Raw genomic sequence first — 24,935 nt, forward strand, 5'->3', positions numbered from 1 at the left:
ATGCTCGGACGCTGGGCTCGGGTCCGTAACAGTAGTCCAGTAGTGTAAAAGGAGACACATGGGGAATAAATTTTTCAGAAACGGTTGGGCACTTCCATGCCGACTCAACCCTGGCAGGCTGATTCGACCATAAACTTATTTTAGGTGGTTAGGTTAGGGCACAGTCAGCGCGTACCATGCTGGCTGGCTGGGTGGAGTGGTTGTCCGATCCCCCCAGGGGTACCCAGGGCCCACCACCCAGGGTGTACCTGAGGAACTGGTGCCCTATCCTAACCTGTTTTTTCACTTTTTGTCTCTTGCTTTTAAGATGAGTCTAAGGCATCAAGAAGGGGGTCTCTACTTATGGAAGGTACCGAGGATGAATGTTCAATAGATGAAAACCAAAAAATACACTGGTGAAAGGCATATAAACGTTTATGGAGTATTTTAATGGCATGAGCAAAATTCACGATTAGGGCTGGGGGTGTGACCAGAGTACTATAGTATCAATTTGGGGGCTCCTACTTATGAATAGATCAGAGGGTGAATGTTTAATAGATTCAAACCAAGAAACACAGTTGAAAGTGAATATAGAAGTTTTTGGAGTACTTTAATGAGGCTATGACTGAAGAGTACAGGGAGCCCTTGGCACCGCTCCATTTTCTGTAATGGTCAGAGGTGAGCGGTGAGAACAGGGCGCGATTTTTTGACCAATCAGGAGCAGAGTAGAAAAATGATCTTTCTGTCCCGGGGTCATGGGCCAATCAGGTGAAATTTTCCTTATATGTCGCGGGGGTGTCACGTGACATGACGTCGGCAATAAGGACCCCCTACGTATGATTACCCCAGTGGGGTCAAGCATAGAAGGGGGGTCAAGATTCCTTACAAAGACCAAGTTGGATATTTAGGTGTAGTAAGCCTTATCTTGAATTTGCATGATACTGTGGGGTACATTGACATGATGGGCTAGTCATAGAACAGGATCTGCATGTGAGATGGGTCATATTAGGGTTTTAAAGAAGTTAAGATAGCTTTAAAGAGTCCTGTGTGCTTGATAGTGGGTAAATGTTCAGTCAATAATTCTCATGTTTTGAATCTGAATGAGGGGTCCTAGTTTGCATTCTAGTCGTAAAATGAGTTCTTTAGTATATTTGCTATGGAAAATGAGCTTTCAGTACTCTATATAATTTGAAATGAGGTCAAGAAAGACATGTTTATGTGCGAGAAGAGTCAGGCTGGAAACTGATTATTCCAGTCATCCCCCATTGACTTTGCTCCGTTTTCTGTAGCCAAAGTAAAGATTCCATTTTCTGTGGCATTCAGTTGATTACTGGTGAAAAAGGCATGCTTGCATTTGTATGGTTCTAACCTGTTTATAGATTTTATAGATATATTTGTCAGGCCTTAAATTAGATTTTAATATGAGAAATAGCATCAAATGTATGTCTATCTTTTGTAATAAACGTTACAAGCATTAACAATACCTGAAATATTTCATAGAATACGAAAAGAAGGCTAAATAGTGGGGCCTCAGCCATATTGTGTTGGGTGTGACACTCCAAACATTAATTTGACACTCATAAATATACTATGAAGGAAAGTAGTTGAGTGGTTTAAGCAATTTAATATATATTAGGAATCTGTTCATATTCCTATTAAATTGCATTTTTTAGCATCATAGTAGTTCATAGCTATCGTCGTGGGGTCCCCAATAACTTCATGTAACACTTCGACTGGCACTATCTGTTGCTATGAAATGCTTCTTGATATCATGTGTAAAAATTTAAAAGTCGACTCCATCAGTTGCCTTTTATGTCAGTGGTGGTATATCAAGCGCAAAGGTTTTCAGAAAATGTTACACCTCCACCTTTCAAAAAGTGAAAAGAGGAATTCATTTTGGCATTACTGTCATTACTTTGGAAGTTTTTAATGATAGCACATGCTTAAACAAACTCGCTCGCAAAAACAAACTCATTTTTTTTTGGTTCAACTTACACAAATAAACCCAGGGCTTTCACATTCGCGCAAAATACTTAGTCCCCCCTAAACTTAAAACAGTTGCACAATCTTAAACACATTGCTAAACTCTTATACACAAACAAAAACGCAATTTTTAACTTACACAAATAAACACGGGCTTTGCACATTCACACACAAAAAAATGCTTAGTCCCCCTAGACTTAAACACTCACAATCTTACGGTGCTTTAATTGCCAAAGCCTTCCAAACCTGCACTGGGTCGTTAGTCATACATAGAATCAGCAAGAGCCCACCTCAGTCGCTCACGCGGGCAATAGACATGTTTTTCGCCCAACTGTATTTATTTAAAATAATACGTCAGATAGAAAAGAGTTTCGCATTGCTATTATATTTACCTTATAAAGCCTCTCTATAAAAATGATATGCCACTGTGTATTATGATTGTTTTATAATAAATATTGCATAAATACTTATGCGATTTCATAAACAAAAAATTATTTTAATGAGCCATGTTTGGAAGGCATCGTTATAACAATAAATACAAACTTTTAAACTAACTAAAAATATACATCTCTGTGGAAGATTTATTCTTCAGGATATATGTTATTGTTTAAGAGTTTCATTCTGTATAAAAAAGTTGCCAATATTTTCAAAAAACCTCTGGACACAATTTTTTTTTAAAGGTTTTCTAAGGGAGTAAATCTCGCTTCCTCTCTTTCTCCCACGTGTTTCCTCATTTGGAGTGGATGCAGAGTAACCTTCGTGCAAGTCCTGACTTAGTTCCTCAACGTCCAAACTATTGGACATTGCAAAAATTTCACTAAATGATGCGGCATTTTAGTTGCCCTCTCTAATTATAGAGATTTTAATCTCTAAACATTTGAGTGCCAAGAACAACTCTCGTGCAGGCCCGCGTTCAAGCTTTTGCTATAGTAAATGTCTCTAAAATGAGGCTGTATCTTGCTCTGACCAACTGTTTTTGGCTCAATTGTAACCCATCCTGCCGCATTCTGCTGGATAGAAGGGCAGTGGGCCTGATAAAAATAAAAAATAAAAATCATATAAATTGTTAGACTAGCTCTTTACATATGCTAGTTGTTTAATTTATTAACTGCTACTAATGCGATAATGATGCAAGAGGAGCCAGTACACATCTATGGATCAACCAATAAAAGCAGCAGACTTCTAGATGTTACTACTGCTCAGCTTAGCCCCCCACTGGATGGGCGGCAGTGCGCAGGAAAAACAGATAAATTATGACACTAGCTCGCCACATATCCCAGTCTTGGTTTTAATTTAGAAAACTGCACTTGCGGTCTTTCTCGTGCCCCATTGTTGATGTGTGACAATGACCATTGAATTTTTTAAAAAACTAGCTCAATAAGATTGCGAAAACTTGCTTTAGCTAAATGAATTGTGTAGGTTCGAACTCTGAGGCCCATTATGCATCGCTGCAGCCCTTTCCGCTACTGCCCGCAAGATTGAATTGATTGATTGATGAAGATTAAGCTTCCCAAAAGGTGGCACGTGCATGAATAGCCCGTACGTGGTGACCCTTTTGAGTCATTACCAGTATCAATAGCTGATACTGGAGATCTGTGGAGGTGCGACTGCACCTTACGTGACGGGTGATGTCTCCCCCCTTGGCAAGATGAGAATAGGGGGGCTGCATTAATAAAATGAATTAAAACTAACATTCAATTATATATTCTCAAACTTATGCAAAAGAAAAAAAACTTTTCAATCACATTTGCAAACTTGCACAAATTAATTTTGGCAATTTCGTTTACCCATTATTTGTTTGTTTTTCTTGCTTGAACCAAAAAATGAATTGTTGGGTTCATTACCAGAGTTCATTTCCCACCTTGGTAACTCTTCCCACTACCCGCCCCACAAGATGGGATTCATAATAAATTAACTAAACTAGCATTCAATTACATTCTCAACAAACTTACGCAAACCCCATACAATTACATTAGCAAGCTAACACAAATTCATTGAGCAAGTTTAACTATTCGCATACTTAGCGTCATAATATAATGGAATGCGAAAAAAGAAATTCGCAGAATTCAGAGATAACACCATCAATGGAGTCCAAGAAATATGCATGTACTTCATTCATAATGATGCGCTGCCAGGAATCTTAGCAAAGTAACCAAAATATTTGCTTACTGTATGTATGTGAAGGATGCACATGACTCTCCGGTTAGGCGGTTGTGGAGTGAGACCAGCAACTGCAGACTTCCCATAGTCGTAAAAATGCCTTGCATAGAGACCGTTGCAAGCCTCTTGTTGAATCACTTAGGGTGCATATATGTGTGTGTGTGTGTATGTAGCAGTGACAATTGCGTAACGAGCTTTCAAGTGATTTTCACTTACATAGCTAAACAATATATAGATAAACAGTTTGCAACATAGCTAAACAGCTAAACATAGCTATAGCTAAACATAGCTTAACATAGCTAAACAGTTTCCAAACCAATTATGCGGCTCTCGAACCCTTTTCTCCCGCTACATGCGGGAGATCCCTTTTATTTTCAGCTAAAATATGCATTATATTCAGGGGGTTCGCCGTGTCATAGCACAACCAAAAGCCCAATATACTCCCCTAAATTTTCCGTATCCCATCTAAATTTAAAAAAATGCATTTCCAATACCCAATATATATATATATATATATATATATATATATATATATATATATATATATATATATATATATATATATATATATATATATATATATGTATATATATATATATATATATATATATATATATATATATATATATATGTATATATATATATATATATATATATATATATATATATATATATATATATATATATATATATATATATATATATATATATATATATATATATATATATATATATATATATATATATATACCCCACCCCACCCCAGGAATAGGCCTGATTTGTTCAAGCCAAAGCTCAATTCACCCGAGTTTTCTCTATCTCATCTAAAAATAACGTTCATTTCCAATGCCCAGTATCCAGCCACCACATATTCCCCATTCCCAAGACCATTTCATAGTGTTAGTGCTGTGGCCATCTACCTAATTTCATTCCAATTAATGACAATTCCCCATTAAATATTGGCAAAAAATATGCCAAATCATATCACAGCCAAAGCCCATTTCACCCAAGTTTCACCTATCCTATACAAATATAATGTGCATTTTCAATATCCAATATCCAGTTGCCCCATGTCACGCCCTATTCCCAAGACTATTTCATAGTAATAGCGCATTGTCCTTCCAGCTATTTCCAAATATCCAGATTATATATCATCACTCCTAGGAAACCAGTCCTATCCTAATGCAGCCAAGGCCAAATTTAGCCAAATGTATCCCAATTTACGACAATTTCCACCTAATTTATGGCAATTTAATCCAATTTCCACCTAATTTTTGCCCCAATTTATCCTAATTTAATCCAATTTCCACTAAATTTACCCGAGTTTGTCCATTTCATAGCGCAACCAAAGCCTAATTTGACCAAGTTTCACCTATCCCATATAAATTTAATGTGCATTTTCAATATCAAATATCCAGGTGCCCTATGTCACGCCCGTAGACCATTTCATAGTATTAGCGCAGTGTCCATCCAGCCATTTCCAAATATCCAGATGTGTTTATATATCTTCAATCCTACGAAACCAGACCTAACCTAACACACAGCTAAGGCCAAATTTATCCAATTTCCACCTAATTTGATCCAATTTATTCTAATTTAATCCAATTTATTCAAATTTAATCCAATTCCCGCCAAATTTACCCGAGTTTACCATTTCATAGCACAACCAAAGCCCCAATTTGACCAAGTTTCACCTATCCCAATTAAATTTAATGTGCATCTTCAATATCAGGTCGCCCCCAATGTCATAGCCTATTCCCAAAGACTATTTCATAGTAATAGTGCAGTGTTCATCCAGCCATTTCCATGTTCCAGATGTGTTTATATATAATCAAACCAACCAAAAGCAGACCTAACCCAATACGGCTAAGGCCAAATTTAACCAAATTTTCCCCAATATAAGATAATTTCCACCTAATTTGCCACAATTTTATCCAATTTTCCACCAAATTTTACCATAGTTCACCTTATCATAGCACAGCCAAAGCCCCAGTTTGTCCAAGTTTCACCCATTCCATATAACTTTTATGTGTATTTCCAGTATCCAATATCCAGTGGTCGATGTCATACTTCATTCCCAGAGACCATTTCATAGTGATAGTGTAGGGTCCGACCAGCCATTTCCAATATACAGATGCGTTTATATACATCAATCCTACCTAAAAACTAGACCCAACCCTAACATGGCTAAGACCAAATTTAACCAAATGTATCACAATTTAAGACAATTTCTACCTAATTTGCCCCAATTTATTTAAATTTAAGACATTTTCTACCAAATTTACCCGATTTTACGTATTATAGCAAGGCCAATGCCCAATTTTCCCCCCAAGTTTCGCCTATTCCATACACTGCAAATTTAAGGCGCATTTTCAATATGCAGTCCAATATTCTCGACTGTTATTTTTTTTTTTGTTAGTTATGGATCTTTGTTAAATATTGTATTTTATATTCTTAGAAAAGTATTTGTTTGGATATTAACCCAACTACCCTGTACCCTAACCTGCGTGGATCTTTGCCGAATATTCCTGTCAATGTTGTTTATGGACTCAACAACCCTGAAGCTAACCTGCCTTGACCTGACGTTAATTGTTGCACCTTCTTTTTTTTGGGGGGAACGTGATGTTTTTGCATCATTCCAACCGCCCTTGCCCATACCTCTGATACCAAGATCTTGGTTCCATATATGGTATCTTATTCTTGGGATACAGCCAATCCATCCCAACCTAACCTCTATTAACTATGGGTTTAATGGCCATTTTTCTCTACATCAGTTCAAACACAACTCAACCTCATATAAATGGATTTGAACTCCATTTGTACACATGTTCTTAGGAAACATGATAAGATTCGCCATATCTCTATCATTAAAATAATCAAATTTTCCTTAACCTAGCCTCTAATCCCCCCCCCCCCCTCGAAATTCTGGCAAATTATGGATATTAAAGAATTAAAGTAGGAATATATTTTCACATTAGCTTAATATAACCCAAATTTAACACACATTTGTCCCAATTGGGACATCTGGATATTTGGAAATAGCTGGAAGGACAATGTGCTATTACTATGAAATAGTCTTGGGAATAGGGCGTGACATGGGGCAACTGGATATTGGATATTGAAAATGCACATTATATTTGTATGGGATAGGTGAAACTTGGGTGAAATGGGCTTTGGCTGTGATATGATTTGGCATATTTTTTGCCAATATTTAATGGGGAATTGTCATTAATTGGAATGAAATTAGGTAGATGGCCACAGCACTAACACTATGAAATGGTCTTGGGAATGGGGAATATGTGGTGGCTGGATACTGGGCATTGGAAATGAACGTTATTTTTAGATGAGATAGAGAAAACTCGGGTGAATTGAGCTTTGGCTTGAACAAATCAGGCCTATTCCTGGGGTCGGGTGGGGGTTGAGTGGGTGGGGGAGGGGGAGGGACAGGGAAATTTAGCTTTTGGTTCTTATATGATTAGTTACATTTAAATTCAGTTTTATTTTTTTTTTTATAATTGGAGACACCTTTTGGTGGACTTGTCTTTAAACTGGAGTAAATTTAAATAAATTTAGCTTGGGCTTTTTTTTTTTTTTTAAGCTTTGGGAAATTGGGCTTTTGGTTGTGCCATACACAACAAATTTTAGGTAAAATTGTCTTTAATTTAATGAAATTACCTGGAGGGGTGCAGCACTAACCCTTATGAAATGGTCTTGGGGATGTTGTATAATGTGCGTTGGCTGTATATATATATATATATATATATATATATATATATATATATATATATATATATATATATATATATATATATATATATATATATATATATATATATATATATATATATATATATATATATACAGCCAACGCACATTATACAACATCCCCAAGACCATTTCATAAGGGTTAGTGCTGCACCCCTCCAGGTAATTTCATTAAATTAAAGACAATTTTACCTAAAATTTGTTGTGTATGGCACAACCAAAAGCCCAATTTCCCAAAGCTTAAAAAAAAAAAAAAAGCCCAAGCTAAATTTATTTAAATTTACTCCAGTTTAAAGACAAGTCCACCAAAAGGTGTCTCCAATTATAAAAAAAAAAATAAAACTGAATTTAAATGTAACTAATCATATAAGAACCAAAAGCTAAATTTCCCTGTCCCTCCCCCTCCCCCACCCACTCAACCCCCACCCGACCCCAGGAATAGGCCTGATTTGTTCAAGCCAAAGCTCAATTCACCCGAGTTTTCTCTATCTCATCTAAAAATAACGTTCATTTCCAATGCCCAGTATCCAGCCACCACATATTCCCCATTCCCAAGACCATTTCATAGTGTTAGTGCTGTGGCCATCTACCTAATTTCATTCCAATTAATGACAATTCCCCATTAAATATTGGCAAAAAATATGCCAAATCATATCACAGCCAAAGCCCATTTCACCCAAGTTTCACCTATCCTATACAAATATAATGTGCATTTTCAATATCCAATATCCAGTTGCCCCATGTCACGCCCTATTCCCAAGACTATTTCATAGTAATAGCGCATTGTCCTTCCAGCTATTTCCAAATATCCAGATTATATATCATCACTCCTAGGAAACCAGTCCTATCCTAATGCAGCCAAGGCCAAATTTAGCCAAATGTATCCCAATTTACGACAATTTCCACCTAATTTATGGCAATTTAATCCAATTTCCACCTAATTTTTGCCCCAATTTATCCTAATTTAATCCAATTTCCACTAAATTTACCCGAGTTTGTCCATTTCATAGCGCAACCAAAGCCTAATTTGACCAAGTTTCACCTATCCCATATAAATTTAATGTGCATTTTCAATATCAAATATCCAGGTGCCCTATGTCACGCCCGTAGACCATTTCATAGTATTAGCGCAGTGTCCATCCAGCCATTTCCAAATATCCAGATGTGTTTATATATCTTCAATCCTACGAAACCAGACCTAACCTAACACACAGCTAAGGCCAAATTTATCCAATTTCCACCTAATTTGATCCAATTTATTCTAATTTAATCCAATTTATTCAAATTTAATCCAATTCCCGCCAAATTTACCCGAGTTTACCATTTCATAGCACAACCAAAGCCCCAATTTGACCAAGTTTCACCTATCCCAATTAAATTTAATGTGCATCTTCAATATCAGGTCGCCCCCAATGTCATAGCCTATTCCCAAAGACTATTTCATAGTAATAGTGCAGTGTTCATCCAGCCATTTCCATGTTCCAGATGTGTTTATATATAATCAAACCAACCAAAAGCAGACCTAACCCAATACGGCTAAGGCCAAATTTAACCAAATTTTCCCCAATATAAGATAATTTCCACCTAATTTGCCACAATTTTATCCAATTTTCCACCAAATTTTACCATAGTTCACCTTATCATAGCACAGCCAAAGCCCCAGTTTGTCCAAGTTTCACCCATTCCATATAACTTTTATGTGTATTTCCAGTATCCAATATCCAGTGGTCGATGTCATACTTCATTCCCAGAGACCATTTCATAGTGATAGTGTAGGGTCCGACCAGCCATTTCCAATATACAGATGCGTTTATATACATCAATCCTACCTAAAAACTAGACCCAACCCTAACATGGCTAAGACCAAATTTAACCAAATGTATCACAATTTAAGACAATTTCTACCTAATTTGCCCCAATTTATTTAAATTTAAGACATTTTCTACCAAATTTACCCGATTTTACGTATTATAGCAAGGCCAATGCCCAATTTTCCCCCCAAGTTTCGCCTATTCCATACACTGCAAATTTAAGGCGCATTTTCAATATGCAGTCCAATATTCTCGACTGTTATTTTTTTTTTTGTTAGTTATGGATCTTTGTTAAATATTGTATTTTATATTCTTAGAAAAGTATTTGTTTGGATATTAACCCAACTACCCTGTACCCTAACCTGCGTGGATCTTTGCCGAATATTCCTGTCAATGTTGTTTATGGACTCAACAACCCTGAAGCTAACCTGCCTTGACCTGACGTTAATTGTTGCACCTTCTTTTTTTTGGGGGGAACGTGATGTTTTTGCATCATTCCAACCGCCCTTGCCCATACCTCTGATACCAAGATCTTGGTTCCATATATGGTATCTTATTCTTGGGATACAGCCAATCCATCCCAACCTAACCTCTATTAACTATGGGTTTAATGGCCATTTTTCTCTACATCAGTTCAAACACAACTCAACCTCATATAAATGGATTTGAACTCCATTTGTACACATGTTCTTAGGAAACATGATAAGATTCGCCATATCTCTATCATTAAAATAATCAAATTTTCCTTAACCTAGCCTCTAATCCCCCCCCCCCCCTCGAAATTCTGGCAAATTATGGATATTAAAGAATTAAAGTAGGAATATATTTTCACATTAGCTTAATATAACCCAAATTTAACACACATTTGTCCCAATTGGGACATCTGGATATTTGGAAATAGCTGGAAGGACAATGTGCTATTACTATGAAATAGTCTTGGGAATAGGGCGTGACATGGGGCAACTGGATATTGGATATTGAAAATGCACATTATATTTGTATGGGATAGGTGAAACTTGGGTGAAATGGGCTTTGGCTGTGATATGATTTGGCATATTTTTTGCCAATATTTAATGGGGAATTGTCATTAATTGGAATGAAATTAGGTAGATGGCCACAGCACTAACACTATGAAATGGTCTTGGGAATGGGGAATATGTGGTGGCTGGATACTGGGCATTGGAAATGAACGTTATTTTTAGATGAGATAGAGAAAACTCGGGTGAATTGAGCTTTGGCTTGAACAAATCAGGCCTATTCCTGGGGTCGGGTGGGGGTTGAGTGGGTGGGGGAGGGGGAGGGACAGGGAAATTTAGCTTTTGGTTCTTATATGATTAGTTACATTTAAATTCAGTTTTATTTTTTTTTTTATAATTGGAGACACCTTTTGGTGGACTTGTCTTTAAACTGGAGTAAATTTAAATAAATTTAGCTTGGGCTTTTTTTTTTTTTTTAAGCTTTGGGAAATTGGGCTTTTGGTTGTGCCATACACAACAAATTTTAGGTAAAATTGTCTTTAATTTAATGAAATTACCTGGAGGGGTGCAGCACTAACCCTTATGAAATGGTCTTGGGGATGTTGTATAATGTGCGTTGGCTGTATATATATATATATATATATATATATATATATATATATATATATATATATATATATATATATATATATATATATATATATATATATATATATATATATATATATATATACATATATATATATATATATATATATATATATATATATATATATATATATATATACAGGTTTCTTAAGGATCTTGGTTCCAAGCTCATTGACACCACAAGAGACCCTAGAGCAGCAAGTTTTCTCTTTCAGCGCCTCAGTGTCGCGATCCAGAGGGGAAATGCCCGCTGCATCCTCGGTTCCTGCCCGGCGTCGGAGGAGTTCGAGGAAATCTACAGCCTCTAGGAAGCGAACTTTTTCTTGTGTCCTCTTAATGTTTATTTTTTGTATAAAATCAGATATGTAACTGTATAACCTTGCATAATAAAGTGTACATCATAATAAATAAAAAAAAGGGGGTGGTAGGAGAAGTGAACACTCTTTCGTATTCAGAGTTAAATGTCAAGTTTTTCCCTGAGTGCTCTGTGTTCCCTTCTCTGAGGCTGTGGGTCCCTATAATTGCACCAGTGGTGGTACCCCCCTATATATATACATATATATATATATATATATATATATATATATATATATATATATATATATATATATATATATATATATATATATATATATATATATATATATATATATATATATATATATATATATATATATATATATATATATATATATATATATATATGTATATATATATATTAGTATATTTTGGTAGCAGTCTTTCCTGTAGACATATATTATTAAATATGACCGAAAAGGTAAGATTAATAATTCTAACACGAATTTTCTCAATCTTTCGTACATTACGCTTCACTGTTGGAGGTAAATCAAAAATCACTTCTCCAAAATTCATTTTTATTTCTAGTCTGACGCGACACGGGTGCGTTTCGTAAAACTTATTACATTTTCAAAGACTTCACAAATACACAACTGATTAGAACTTACGTATCTCTGATTTTATATCTACATTTGAGTAAGGTGGGAGGGGTGATGTGGCATTAACACAAGACAGAACAAGAGGGGATATTAATAGGGTATTAAAAGTATCAACACAAGACAGAACAGAAACAATGGGTATTGAATAAAAGTGTTTGTAGAAAGCCTATTGGTCCATATTTCTTGATGCTTCTATATTGGACTCCGCTCCAATATAGAAGCATCAAGAAATATGGACCAATAGGCTTTCTACAAACACTTCTATATCCAAGACTCCGCTCCAATATAGAAGCATCAAGAAATATGGACCAATAGGCTTTCTACAAACACTTCTATTCAATACCCATTGTTTCTGTTCTGTCTTGTGTTGATACTTTTAATACCCTATTAATATCCCCTCTTGTTCTGTCTTGTGTTAATGCCACATCACCCCTCCCACCTCACTCAAATGTAGATATAAAATCAGAGATACGTAAGTTCTAATCAGTTGTGTATTTGTGAAGTCTTTGAAAATGTAATAAGTTTTACGAAACGCGCCCGTGTCGCGTCAGACTAGAAATAAAAATGAATTTTGGAGAAGTGATTTTTGATTTACCTCCAACAGTGAAGCGTAATGTACGAAAGATTGAGAAAATTCGTGTTAGAATTATTAATCTTACTTTTTCGGTCATATTTAATAATATAATAATATATATATATATATATATATATATATATATATATATATATATATATATATATATATATATATATATATATATTATTAAATATGACCGAAAAAGTAAGATTAAAAATTCTAACACGAATTTTCTCAATCTTTCGTACATTTCTTTTCACTGTTGGAGGTAAATCAAAAATCAATTCTCCAAAATTCATTTTTATTTCTAGTCTGACGCGACACGAGCGCGTTTCGTAAAACTTATTACATTTTCAAAGACTTTAGTTCACAAATACACAACTGAATAGAACTTACGCATCTCCGATTTTATATCTACATTTGAGTGAGGTGGAAGGGGTGATGTGGCATTAACACAAGACAGAACAAGATGTGGCATTAATAGGGTATTAATTTCATCAACACAAGACAGAACAAAAGGTGATATTAATTGGTATTAATTTCATCAACACAAGACAGAACACGAAAACAATGGATATTGAATAGAAGTGTTTGTAGAAAGCCTATTGGTCCATATTTCTTGATGCTTCTATATTGGAGTGGAGTCTTGAGGAAAAGGGCGGAGGTTTCCACACTGCAGTCTACACTAAGGAAACAAACATAGGAATGTGCCTAAATGCCAACAGCGACTGCCCAGACAGGTACAAGAGGAGTGTTGTTAACGCATATGTCGACCGTGCTCTCAGCCACAGCTCAGAATGCAAGCAAGTCGACGAAGAACTCTGTAGGGTAAGGCAGGTCCTAGTCAATAACAGCTTCTCCAATGGTTTCGTCGAAGACATCATAAGAAGGAAAGTGAAAAGCCATGCAACCTCTGAAGAGACAACTAACACAAAACCTATACCCCCTATTAGACTGTTTTACAGGAACTTCTTTTCCACAGCTCATAAAACAGAGGAAAGGGTCCTGAAAGATATTGTTAATAGAAACGTTATCCCTACAGACAAAAATCAGAGGATACAACTGACGATTTACTATAAAACCAGAAAAACGGCCAGCCTACTCATGAGAAACTCTCCAGACACAAAACAGAACGCTTTAAAAGAGACTAACGTCGTCTATGCCTTCAAATGCCCTCTTGGGGACTGTAAGCTCCAAAAAACCCAGTATATAGGCAAGACAACAACATCTCTTTCTAGGCGTTTAACGATGCATAAACAACAGGGCTCCATTAAGGAACATATAATCTCTTCCCACAACCAAACCATCGCCAGAGAAATCCTAGTAAACAACACAGAAATCATCGATAGATACAGCGATAGCAGGCGGCTTGACGTTTGCGAGGCACTACACATCAAGAAGTCAACACCAGCAATCAACAGCCAATTATTGCACAACTATATTCTACCCACCTCAAGACTCCGCTCCAATAAAGAAGCATCAAGAAATATGGACCAATAGGCTTTCTACAAACACTTCTATTCAATATCCAATTCAATTATTGTGTTGATGAAATTAATACCCTATTAATGCCACATCTTGTTCTGTCTTGTGTTAATGCCACATCACCCCTTTCACCTCACTCAAATGTAGATATAAAATCGGAGATGCGTAAGTCCTATTCAGTTGTGTATTTGTGAACTAAAGTCTTTGAAAATATAATAAGTTTTACGAAACGCGCTCAAGTGTCGCGTCAGACTAGAAATAAAAATGAATTTTGGAGAATTGATTTTTGAATTACCTCCAACAGTGAAAAGAAATGTACAAAAGATTGAAAAAATTCGTGTTAGAATTATTAATCTTACTTTTTTGGTCATATTTAATATATATATATATATATATATATATATATATATATATATATATATATATATATATATATATATATATATATATATATATATATGCAAACAAGCCTGAATGGTCCCCAGGACTATATACAACTGAAAACTCACACCCCAGAAGTGACTCGAACCCATACTCCCACAACTGGTATGTACAGGGACGCCTTAATCCGCTTGACCATCACGACCGGACATAAGGAAGTGATAGCCGAGGCTATATGAACCACTTCCCCGCCGGCACTCGGATGGTAATCTTGGGCATAGCATTTTATCAAATCACCTCATTCTTTGGGGCACACGTGAGGAACACAAATGCAAACAAGCCTGAATGGTCCCCAGGACTATATACAACTGAAAACTCACACCCCAGAAGTGACTCGAACCCATACTCCCACAACTGGTATGTACAGGGACGCCTTAATCCGCTTGACCATCACGACCGGACATAAGGAAGTGATAGCCGAGGCTATATGAACCACTTCCCCGCCGGCACTCGGATGGTAATCTTGGGCATAGCATTTTATCAAATCACCTCATTCTTTGGGGCACACGTGAGGAACACAAATGCAAACAAGCCTGAATGGTCCCCAGGACTATATACAACTGAAAACTCACACCCCAGAAGTGACTCGAACCCATACTCCCACAACTGGTATGTACAGGGACGCCTTAATCCGCTTGACCATCACGACCGGACATAAGGAAGTGATAGCCGAGGCTATATGAACCACTTCCCCGCCGGCACTCGGATGGTAATCTTGGGCATAGCATTTTATCAAATCACCTCATTCTTTGGGGCACACGTGAGGAACACAAATGCAAACAAGCCTGAATGGTCCCCAGGACTATATACAACTGAAAACTCACACCCCAGAAGTGACTCGAACCCATACTCCCACAACTGGTATGTACAGGGACGCCTTAATCCGCTTGACCATCACGACCGGACATAAGGAAGTGATAGCCGAGGCTATATGAACCACTTCCCCGCCGGCACTCGGATGGTAATCTTGGGCATAGCATTTTATCAAATCACCTCATTCTTTGGGGCACACGTGAGGAACACAAATGCAAACAAGCCTGAATGGTCCCCAGGACTATATACAACTGAAAACTCACACCCCAGAAGTGACTCGAACCCATACTCCCACAACTGGTATGTACAGGGACGCCTTAATCCGCTTGACCATCACGACCGGACATAAGGAAGTGATAGCCGAGGCTATATGAACCACTTCCCCGCCGGCACTCGGATGGTAATCTTGGGCATAGCATTTTATCAAATCACCTCATTCTTTGGGGCACACGTGAGGAACACAAATGCAAACAAGCCTGAATGGTCCCCAGGACTATATACAACTGAAAACTCACACCCCAGAAGTGACTCGAACCCATACTCCCACAACTGGTATGTACAGGGACGCCTTAATCCGCTTGACCATCACGACCGGACATAAGGAAGTGATAGCCGAGGCTATATGAACCACTTCCCCGCCGGCACTCGGATGGTAATCTTGGGCATAGCATTTTATCAAATCACCTCATTCTTTGGGGCACACGTGAGGAACACAAATGCAAACAAGCCTGAATGGTCCCCAGGACTATATACAACTGAAAACTCACACCCCAGAAGTGACTCGAACCCATACTCCCACAACTGGTATGTACAGGGACGCCTTAATCCGCTTGACCATCACGACCGGACATAAGGAAGTGATAGCCGAGGCTATATGAACCACTTCCCCGCCGGCACTCGGAAGAATGAGGTGATTTGATAAAATGCTATGCCCAAGATTACCATCCGAGTGCCGGCGGGGAAGTGGTTCATATAGCCTCGGCTATCACTTCCTTATGTCCGGTCGTGATGGTCAAGCGGATTAAGGCGTCCCTGTACATACCAGTTGTGGGAGTATGGGTTCGAGTCACTTCTGGGGTGTGAGTTTTCAGTTGTATATAGTCCTGGGGACCATTCAGGCTTGTTTGCATTTGTGTTCCTCACGTGTGCCCCAAAGAATGAGGTGATTTGATAAAATGCTATGCCCAAGATTACCATCCGAGTGCCGGCGGGGAAGTGGTTCATATAGCCTCGGCTATCACTTCCTTATGTCCGGTCGTGATGGTCAAGCGGATTAAGGCGTCCCTGTACATACCAGTTGTGGGAGTATGGGTTCGAGTCACTTCTGGGGTGTGAGTTTTCAGTTGTATATAGTCCTGGGGACCATTCAGGCTTGTTTGCATTTGTGTTCCTCACGTGTGCCCCAAAGAATGAGGTGATTTGATAAAATGCTATGCCCAAGATTACCATCCGAGTGCCGGCGGGGAAGTGGTTCATATAGCCTCGGCTATCACTTCCTTATGTCCGGTCGTGATGGTCAAGCGGATTAAGGCGTCCCTGTACATACCAGTTGTGGGAGTATGGGTTCGAGTCACTTCTGGGGTGTGAGTTTTCAGTTGTATATAGTCCTGGGGACCATTCAGGCTTGTTTGCATTTGTGTTCCTCACGTGTGCCCCAAAGAATGAGGTGATTTGATAAAATGCTATGCCCAAGATTACCATCCGAGTGCCGGCGGGGAAGTGGTTCATATAGCCTCGGCTATCACTTCCTTATGTCCGGTCGTGATGGTCAAGCGGATTAAGGCGTCCCTGTACATACCAGTTGTGGGAGTATGGGTTCGAGTCACTTCTGGGGTGTGAGTTTTCAGTTGTATATAGTCCTGGGGACCATTCAGGCTTGTTTGCATTTGTGTTCCTCACGTGTGCCCCAAAGAATGAGGTGATTTGATAAAATGCTATGCCCAAGATTACCATCCGAGTGCCGGCGGGGAAGTGGTTCATATAGCCTCGGCTATCACTTCCTTATGTCCGGTCGTGATGGTCAAGCGGATTAAGGCGTCCCTGTACATACCAGTTGTGGGAGTATGGGTTCGAGTCACTTCTGGGGTGTGAGTTTTCAGTTGTATATAGTCCTGGGGACCATTCAGGCTTGTTTGCATTTGTGTTCCTCACGTGTGCCCCAAAGAATGAGGTGATTTGATAAAATGCTATGCCCAAGATTACCATCCGAGTGCCGGCGGGGAAGTGGTTCATATAGCCTCGGCTATCACTTCCTTATGTCCGGTCGTGATGGTCAAGCGGATTAAGGCGTCCCTGTACATACCAGTTGTGGGAGTATGGGTTCGAGTCACTTCTGGGGTGTGAGTTTTCAGTTGTATATAGTCCTGGGGACCATTCAGGCTTGTTTGCATTTGTGTTCCTCACGTGTGCCCCAAAGAATGAGGTGATTTGATAAAATGCTATGCCCAAGATTACCATCCGAGTGCCGGCGGGGAAGTGGTTCATATAGCCTCGGCTATCACTTCCTTATGTCCGGTCGTGATGGTCAAGCGGATTAAGGCGTCCCTGTACATACCAGTTGTGGGAGTATGGGTTCGAGTCACTTCTGGGGTGTGAGTTTTCAGTTGTATATAGTCCTGGGGACCATTCAGGCTTGTTTGCATTTGTGTTCCTCACGTGTGCCCCAAAGAATGAGGTGATTTGATAAAATGCTATGCCCAAGATTACCATCCGAGTGCCGGCGGGGAAGTGGTTCATATAGCCTCGGCTATCACTTCCTTATGTCCGGTCGTGATGGTCAAGCGGATTAAGGCGTCCCTGTACATACCAGTTGTGGGAGTATGGGTTCGAGTCACTTCTGGGGTGTGAGTTTTCAGTTGTATATAGTCCTGGGGACCATTCAGGCTTGTTTGCATTTGTGTTCCTCACGTGTGCCCCAAAGAATGAGGTGATTTGATAAAATGCTATGCCCAAGATTACCATCCGAGTGCCGGCGGGGAAGTGGTTCATATAGCCTCGGCTATCACTTCCTTATGTCCGGTCGTGATGGTCAAGCGGATTAAGGCGTCCCTGTACATACCAGTTGTGGGAGTATGGGTTCGAGTCACTTCTGGGGTGTGAGTTTTCAGTTATATATATATATATATAACTGAAAACTCACACCCCAGAAGTGACTCGAACCCATACTCCCAGAAGCAACGCAACTGGTATGTACAAGACGCCTTAATCCACTTGACCATCACGACCGGACTAATGACCAGGACTAATAATCCACTTGACCATAATGATGGTCAAGTGGATTAAGGCGTCTTGTACATACCAGTTGCGTTGCTTCTGGGAGTATGGGTTCGAGTCACTTCTGGGGTGTGAGTTTTCAGTTGCATATTGTCCAGGGGACCATTCTGGCTTGTTCGCATATATATATATATATATATATATATATATATATATATATATATATATTGGAAATGCATTTTTTTAAATTTTGATGGGATAGGGAAAGTTTAGGGGAGTATATTGAGCTTTTGGTTGTGCTATGACACGGTGAACCCCCTGAATATAATGCATATTTTAGCTGAAAATAAAAGGGATCTCCTGCATGTAGCGGGGGGAAAAGGGTTCGAGAGCCGCATAATTGGTTTGGAAACTGAACCCTACATATTGTTTAGCTATGTAAGTGACAATCTCTTAAAAGCTCGTTACGCGATTGTCACTGCTACATACACACACACACATATATGCACCCTAAGTGATTCAACAAGAGGCTTGCAACGGTCTCTATGCAAGGCATTTTTACGACTATGGGAAGTCTGCAGTTGCTGGTCTCACTCCACAACCACCTACCCGGAGAGTCATGTGCATCCTTCACATACATACAGTAAGCAAATATTTTGGTTACTTTGCTAAGATTCCTGGCAGCGCATCATTATGAATGAAGTACATGCATATTTCTTGGACTCCATTGATGGTGTTATCTCTGAATTCTGCTAATTTCTTTTTTCGAATTCCATATATAATGACGCTAAGTATGCAAATAGTTAAACTTGCTCAATGAATTTGTGTTAGCTTGCTAATGTAATTGTATGGGGTTTGCGTAAGTTTGTTGAGAATATAATTGAATGCTAGTTTAGTTCATTTATTATGAATCCCATCTTGTGGGGCGGGTAGTGGGAAGGGTAACCAAGGTGGGAAATGGACTCTGGTAATGAACCCAACAATTCATTTTTTGGCTCAAGCAAGAAAAACAAACAAATAATGTGTAAACGAAATTGCCAAAATTAATTTGTGTAAGTTTGCAAATGTGATTGTAAAGTTTTTTTTTTTGCATAAGTTTGAGAATATATAATTGAATGTTAGTTTTAATTCATTTTATTAATGCAGCCCCCCTATTCTCATCTTGCCAAGGGGGGGTCGACATCACCTGTCACGCAAGGTGCAGTCGCACCTCCACAGATCTCCAGTATCAGCTATTGATACTGGTAATGGCTCAAAAGGGCCACCACGTACGGGCTATTCATGCCCGTGCCACCTTTTGGGTGGCTTAATCTTCATCAATCAATCAATCCCATCTTGCGGGCAGTAGCGGAAAGGGCTGCAGCGATGCATAATGGGCCTCAGCGTCAGAACGTCACAATTCATTTAGCTAAAGCAAGTTTTCGCAATCTTAATGAGCTAGTTTTTAAAAAAATCCAATGGTCATTGTCACACATCAACAATGTGGCACGAGAAAGATCGCAAGTGCAGTTTTCTAAATTAAAACCAAGGCTGGGATATGTGGCGAGCTAGTGTCATAATTTATCTGTTTTTCCTGCGCACTGCCGCCCATCCAGTGGGGGGCTAAGCTGAGCAGTAGTAACATCTAGAAGTCTGCTGCTTTTATTGGTTGACCCATAGATGTGTACTGGCTCCTCTTGCATCATCATCGCATTAGTAGCAGTTAATAAATTAAACAACTAGCATATGTAAAGAGCTAGTCTAACAATTTATATGATTTTTATTTTTTTATTTTTATCAGGCCCACTGCCCTTCTATCCAGCAGACTGCGGCAGGATGGGTTACAATTGATCCAAAAACAGTTGGTCAGGGCAAGATACGGCCTCATTTAAGAGACATTTACTATAGCAAAAGCTTGAACGTCGTGAACTGAACGCGGGCCTGCACGAGAGTTGTTCTTGGCACTCAAATGTTTAGAGATTAAAATCTCTATAATTAGAGGGGGCAACTAAAATACCGCATCATTTAGTGAAATTTTTGCAATGTTCAATAGCTTGGACGTTGGGGAATTAAGTCAGGACTTGCACGAAGGTTACTCTGCATCCACTCCAAATGAGGAAACACGTGGGAGAAAGGGAGGAAGCAAGATTTACTCCCTTAGAAAACCTTAAAAAAAAATTTGTGGCCAGAGTTTTTTGAAAATATTGGCAACTTTTATATACAGAATGAAACTCTTAAACAATAACATATATCCTGACGAATAAATCTTCCACCGAGTTATATAATTTTAGTTAGTTTAAAAGTTTGTATTTATTGTTATAATGATGCCTTCCAAACATGGCTCATTAAAATAATTTTTTGTTTATGAAATCGCGTAAGTATTTATGCAATATTTATTATAAAACAATCATAATACACAGTGGCATATCATTTTTATAGAGAGGCTTTATAAGGTAAATATAATAGCAATGCGAAACTCTTTTCTATCTGACGTATTATTTTAAATAAATACAGTTGGGCGAAAAGCATGTCTATTGCCCGCGTGAGCGACTGAGGTGGGCTCTTGCTGATTCTATGTATGACTAACGACCCATTGCAGGTTTGGAAGGCTTTGGCAATTAAAGCACCGTAAGATTGTGAGTGTTTAAGTCTAGGGGGGACTAAGCATTTTTTTGTGTGTGAATGTGCAAAGCCCGTGTTTATTTGTGTAAGTTAAAAATTGAGTTCTTGTTTGTGTATAAGAGTTTAGCAATGTGTTTAAGATTGTGCAACTGTTTAAGTTTAGGGGGGACTAAGTATTTTACGCGAATGTGAAAGCCCTGGGTTTATTTGTGTAAGTTGAACCAAAAAAAAATGAGTTTGTTTTTGCGAGCGAGTTTGTTTAAGCATGTGCTATCATTAAAAACTTCCAAAGTAATGACAGTAATGCCAAAATGAATTCCTCTTTTCACTTTTTGAAAGGTGGAGGTGTAACATTTTCTGAAAACCTTTGCGCTTGATATACCACCACTGACATAAAAGGCAACTGATGGAGTCGACTTTTAAATTTTTACACATGATATCAAAAAGCATTTCATAGCAACAGATAGTGCCAGTCGAAACGTTACATGAAGTTATTGGGGACCCCACCACAATAGCTATGAACTACTATGATGCTAAAAAATGCAATTTAATGCAGAATATGAACAGATTCCTAATATATTTTAAATTGCTTAAACCACTCAACAACTTTCCTTCATAGTATATTTACGAGTGTCAAATTAATGTTTGGAGTGTCAAACCCAACACAATATGGCTGAGGCCCCACTATTTTGCCTTCTTTTCATATTCTATGAAATATCACAGATATTGTTAATGCTTGTAACGTTTATTACAAAAGATAGACATACATTTGATGCTATTTTTCATATTAAAATCTAATTTAAGGCCCAACAAATATATCTATAAAATCTATAAACAGGTTAGAACCATACAAATTCAAGCATGCCTTTTTCACCAGTAATCAACTGAATGCCACAGAAAATGGAATCTTTACTTTGGCTACAGAAAACGGAGCAAAGCCAAGGGGGATGACTGGAATAAACAGTTTCCAACCTGACTCTTCTCACACATAAACATGTCTTTCTTGACCTCATTTCAAATTATATAGAGTACTGAAAGCTCATTTTCCATAGCAAATATACTAAGGAACTCATTTTACGACTAGAACGCAAACTAGGACCCCTCATTCAGATTCAAAACACGAGAATTATTGACTGAACATTTACCCACTATCAAGCACACACACAGGACTCTTTAAAGCTATCTTAACTTCTTAAAAACCCTGATATGACCCATCTCACATGCAGATCCTGTTCTATGACTCGCCCTTCATGTCAATGTACCCCACAGTATCATGCAAATTCAAGATAAGGCTTACTACACCTAAATGTAGTCTCGGCAGTCTCCGTGGTGTAATGGTAAGACACTCGCCTGGCGTTCCGCGAGCGCTATGTCATGGGTTCGTATCCTGGCCGGGGAGGATTTACTGGGCGCAATTCCTTAACTGTAGCCTCTGTTTAACGCAACAGTAAAATGTGTACTTGGATGAAAAAACGATTCTTCGCGGCAGGGGATCGTATTCCAGGGACCATAGGATTAAGGACTTGCGCGGAACGCTACGCGTACTAGTGGCTGTACAAGAATGTAACAACTCTTGTATATATCTCAAAAAAAAAAAAAAAAAAAAAAAAAAATATCCAACTTGGTCTTTGTAAGGAATCTTGACCCCCCCTTCTATGCTTGACCCCAATGGGGTAATCATAGGTAGGGGGTCCCTATTGCCGACGTCATGTCACGTGACACCCCCGCGACAAATAAGGAAAATTTCACCTGATTGGCCCATGACCCTGGGACAGAAAGAGAATTTTTCTACTCTGCTCCTGATTGGTCAAAAAATCGCGCCCCGTTCTCACCGCTCACCTCTGACCATTACAGAAAATGGAGCGGTGCCAAGGGCTCCCTGTACTCTTCAGTCATAGCCTCATTAAAGTACTCCAAAAACTTCTATATTCGCTTTCAACTGTGTTTCTTGGTTTGAATCTAATGAACATTCACCCTCTGATCTATTCATAAGTAGGAGCCCCCAAATTGATACCATAGTACTCTGGTCACACCCCCGGCCCAAATCGTGAATTTTGCTCATGCCATTAAAATACTCCAAAAACGTTTATATGCCTTTCACCAGTGTATTTTTTGGTTTTCATCTATTGAACATTCATCCTCGGTACCTTCCATAAGTAGAGACCCCCTTCTTGACGCCTTAGACTCATCTTAAAAGCAAGAGACAAAAAGTGAAAAAACAGGTTAGGATAGGGCACCAGTTCCTCAGGTACACCCTGGGTGGTGGGCCCTGGGTACCCCTGGGGGGATCGGACAACCACTCCACCCAGCCAGCCAGCCAGTTGCGCGCTGACTGTGCCCTAACCTAACCACCAAAAACAAGTTTTTGGTCGAATCCGCCCGCCAGGGTTGAGTCGACATGGAAGTGCCCAACCGTTTCTGAAAAATTTATTCCCCATGTGTCTCCTTTTACACTACTTAGTCCCACTCAGTGAGCGCTGGTGTGTAGTCCCACTCACTGAACCCTGGTGTGTAGTCCCACTCAGTGAGCCCTGGTGTGTAGTCCCACTCACTGAGCGCTGGTGTGTAGTCCCACTCACTGACCCCTGGTGTTTAGTCCCACTCAGTGAGCCCTGGTGTGTAGTCCCACTCACTGAGTGCTGGTGTGTAGTCCCACTCACTGAGCGCTGGTGTGTAGTCCCACTCAGTGAGCCCTGGTGTGTAGTCCCACTCACTGAGCCCTGGTGTGTAGTCCCACTCACTGAGCCCTGGTGTGTAGTCCCACTCAATGAGCCCTGATGTGTAGTCCCACTCAGTGAACACTGATGTGTAGTCCCACTCAGTGAGCCCGGGTGTCTAGTCCCACTCAGTGAGCCCTGGTGTGTAGTCCCACTCAGTGAGCCCGGGTGTCTAGTCCCACTCAGTGAGCCCTGGTGTGTAGTCCCACTCAGTGAGCACTGATGTGTAATCCCACTCAGTGAGCCCTAGTGTCTAGTCCCACTCAGGGAGCCCTGAGGTGAAGTGGGCTCATATGAAAGATTTATCCACAGTTATCAATCATTTCACATAAAATTAATGAAACACTGTAGATGGACAATGAACTTTATCTGTCTTACGGTCACGTAAAGGCGATCAACAATTACAAACAAGGAACGATATTTCAGTGATATGGTACTGCAACTATTTATTTATTATCTACTTCTGACACTGTATTATGTAATGGTTATTGGGTGTGTTGGGAATACAGTTTAAGGCTTCTCACCTGGCTTGGTGATCCGGATAAATTCATCGATGGCTTGAACAGGCATATGGCTCTCAGCTAGGCTGCCAGATGTCACCACCACATCATATGTGTCTGGCAACATCACACAAGATCAACATTACCACCAGCAGCAACATTATCAACATGATCAAGTAACATGATACATGATTAACATGATAACAAGTATTGAAACATGATCATTCATGATGTCATTACATGATTTGCACTACACTCACATAAATAAATAAATATATATATAGAATGGAAGACGTTTATGTAAAACAT

At 39.0% G+C, this 24,935-nt stretch overlaps 1 protein-coding gene across 1 annotated transcript in view; it reads right to left on the reverse strand.

Annotated features, from left to right (window-relative positions):
• The window catches only part of LOC138360293 (methyltransferase-like protein 27), a 68,574-nt gene that overhangs the window by 20,805 nt on the left and 22,834 nt on the right, over window positions 1–24,935 (reverse strand). Inside the window, exon 4 of the mRNA XM_069320206.1 lies at window positions 24,651–24,743. Within this exon, the coding sequence (XP_069176307.1) occupies window positions 24,651–24,743 (93 nt within the window). The remainder of the gene's footprint in view (window positions 1–24,650; window positions 24,744–24,935) is intronic.

Source organism: Procambarus clarkii, unplaced genomic scaffold (assembly GCF_040958095.1).
Source record: "Procambarus clarkii isolate CNS0578487 unplaced genomic scaffold, FALCON_Pclarkii_2.0 HiC_scaffold_106, whole genome shotgun sequence".
NCBI lineage: Eukaryota > Metazoa > Arthropoda > Malacostraca > Decapoda > Cambaridae > Procambarus > Procambarus clarkii.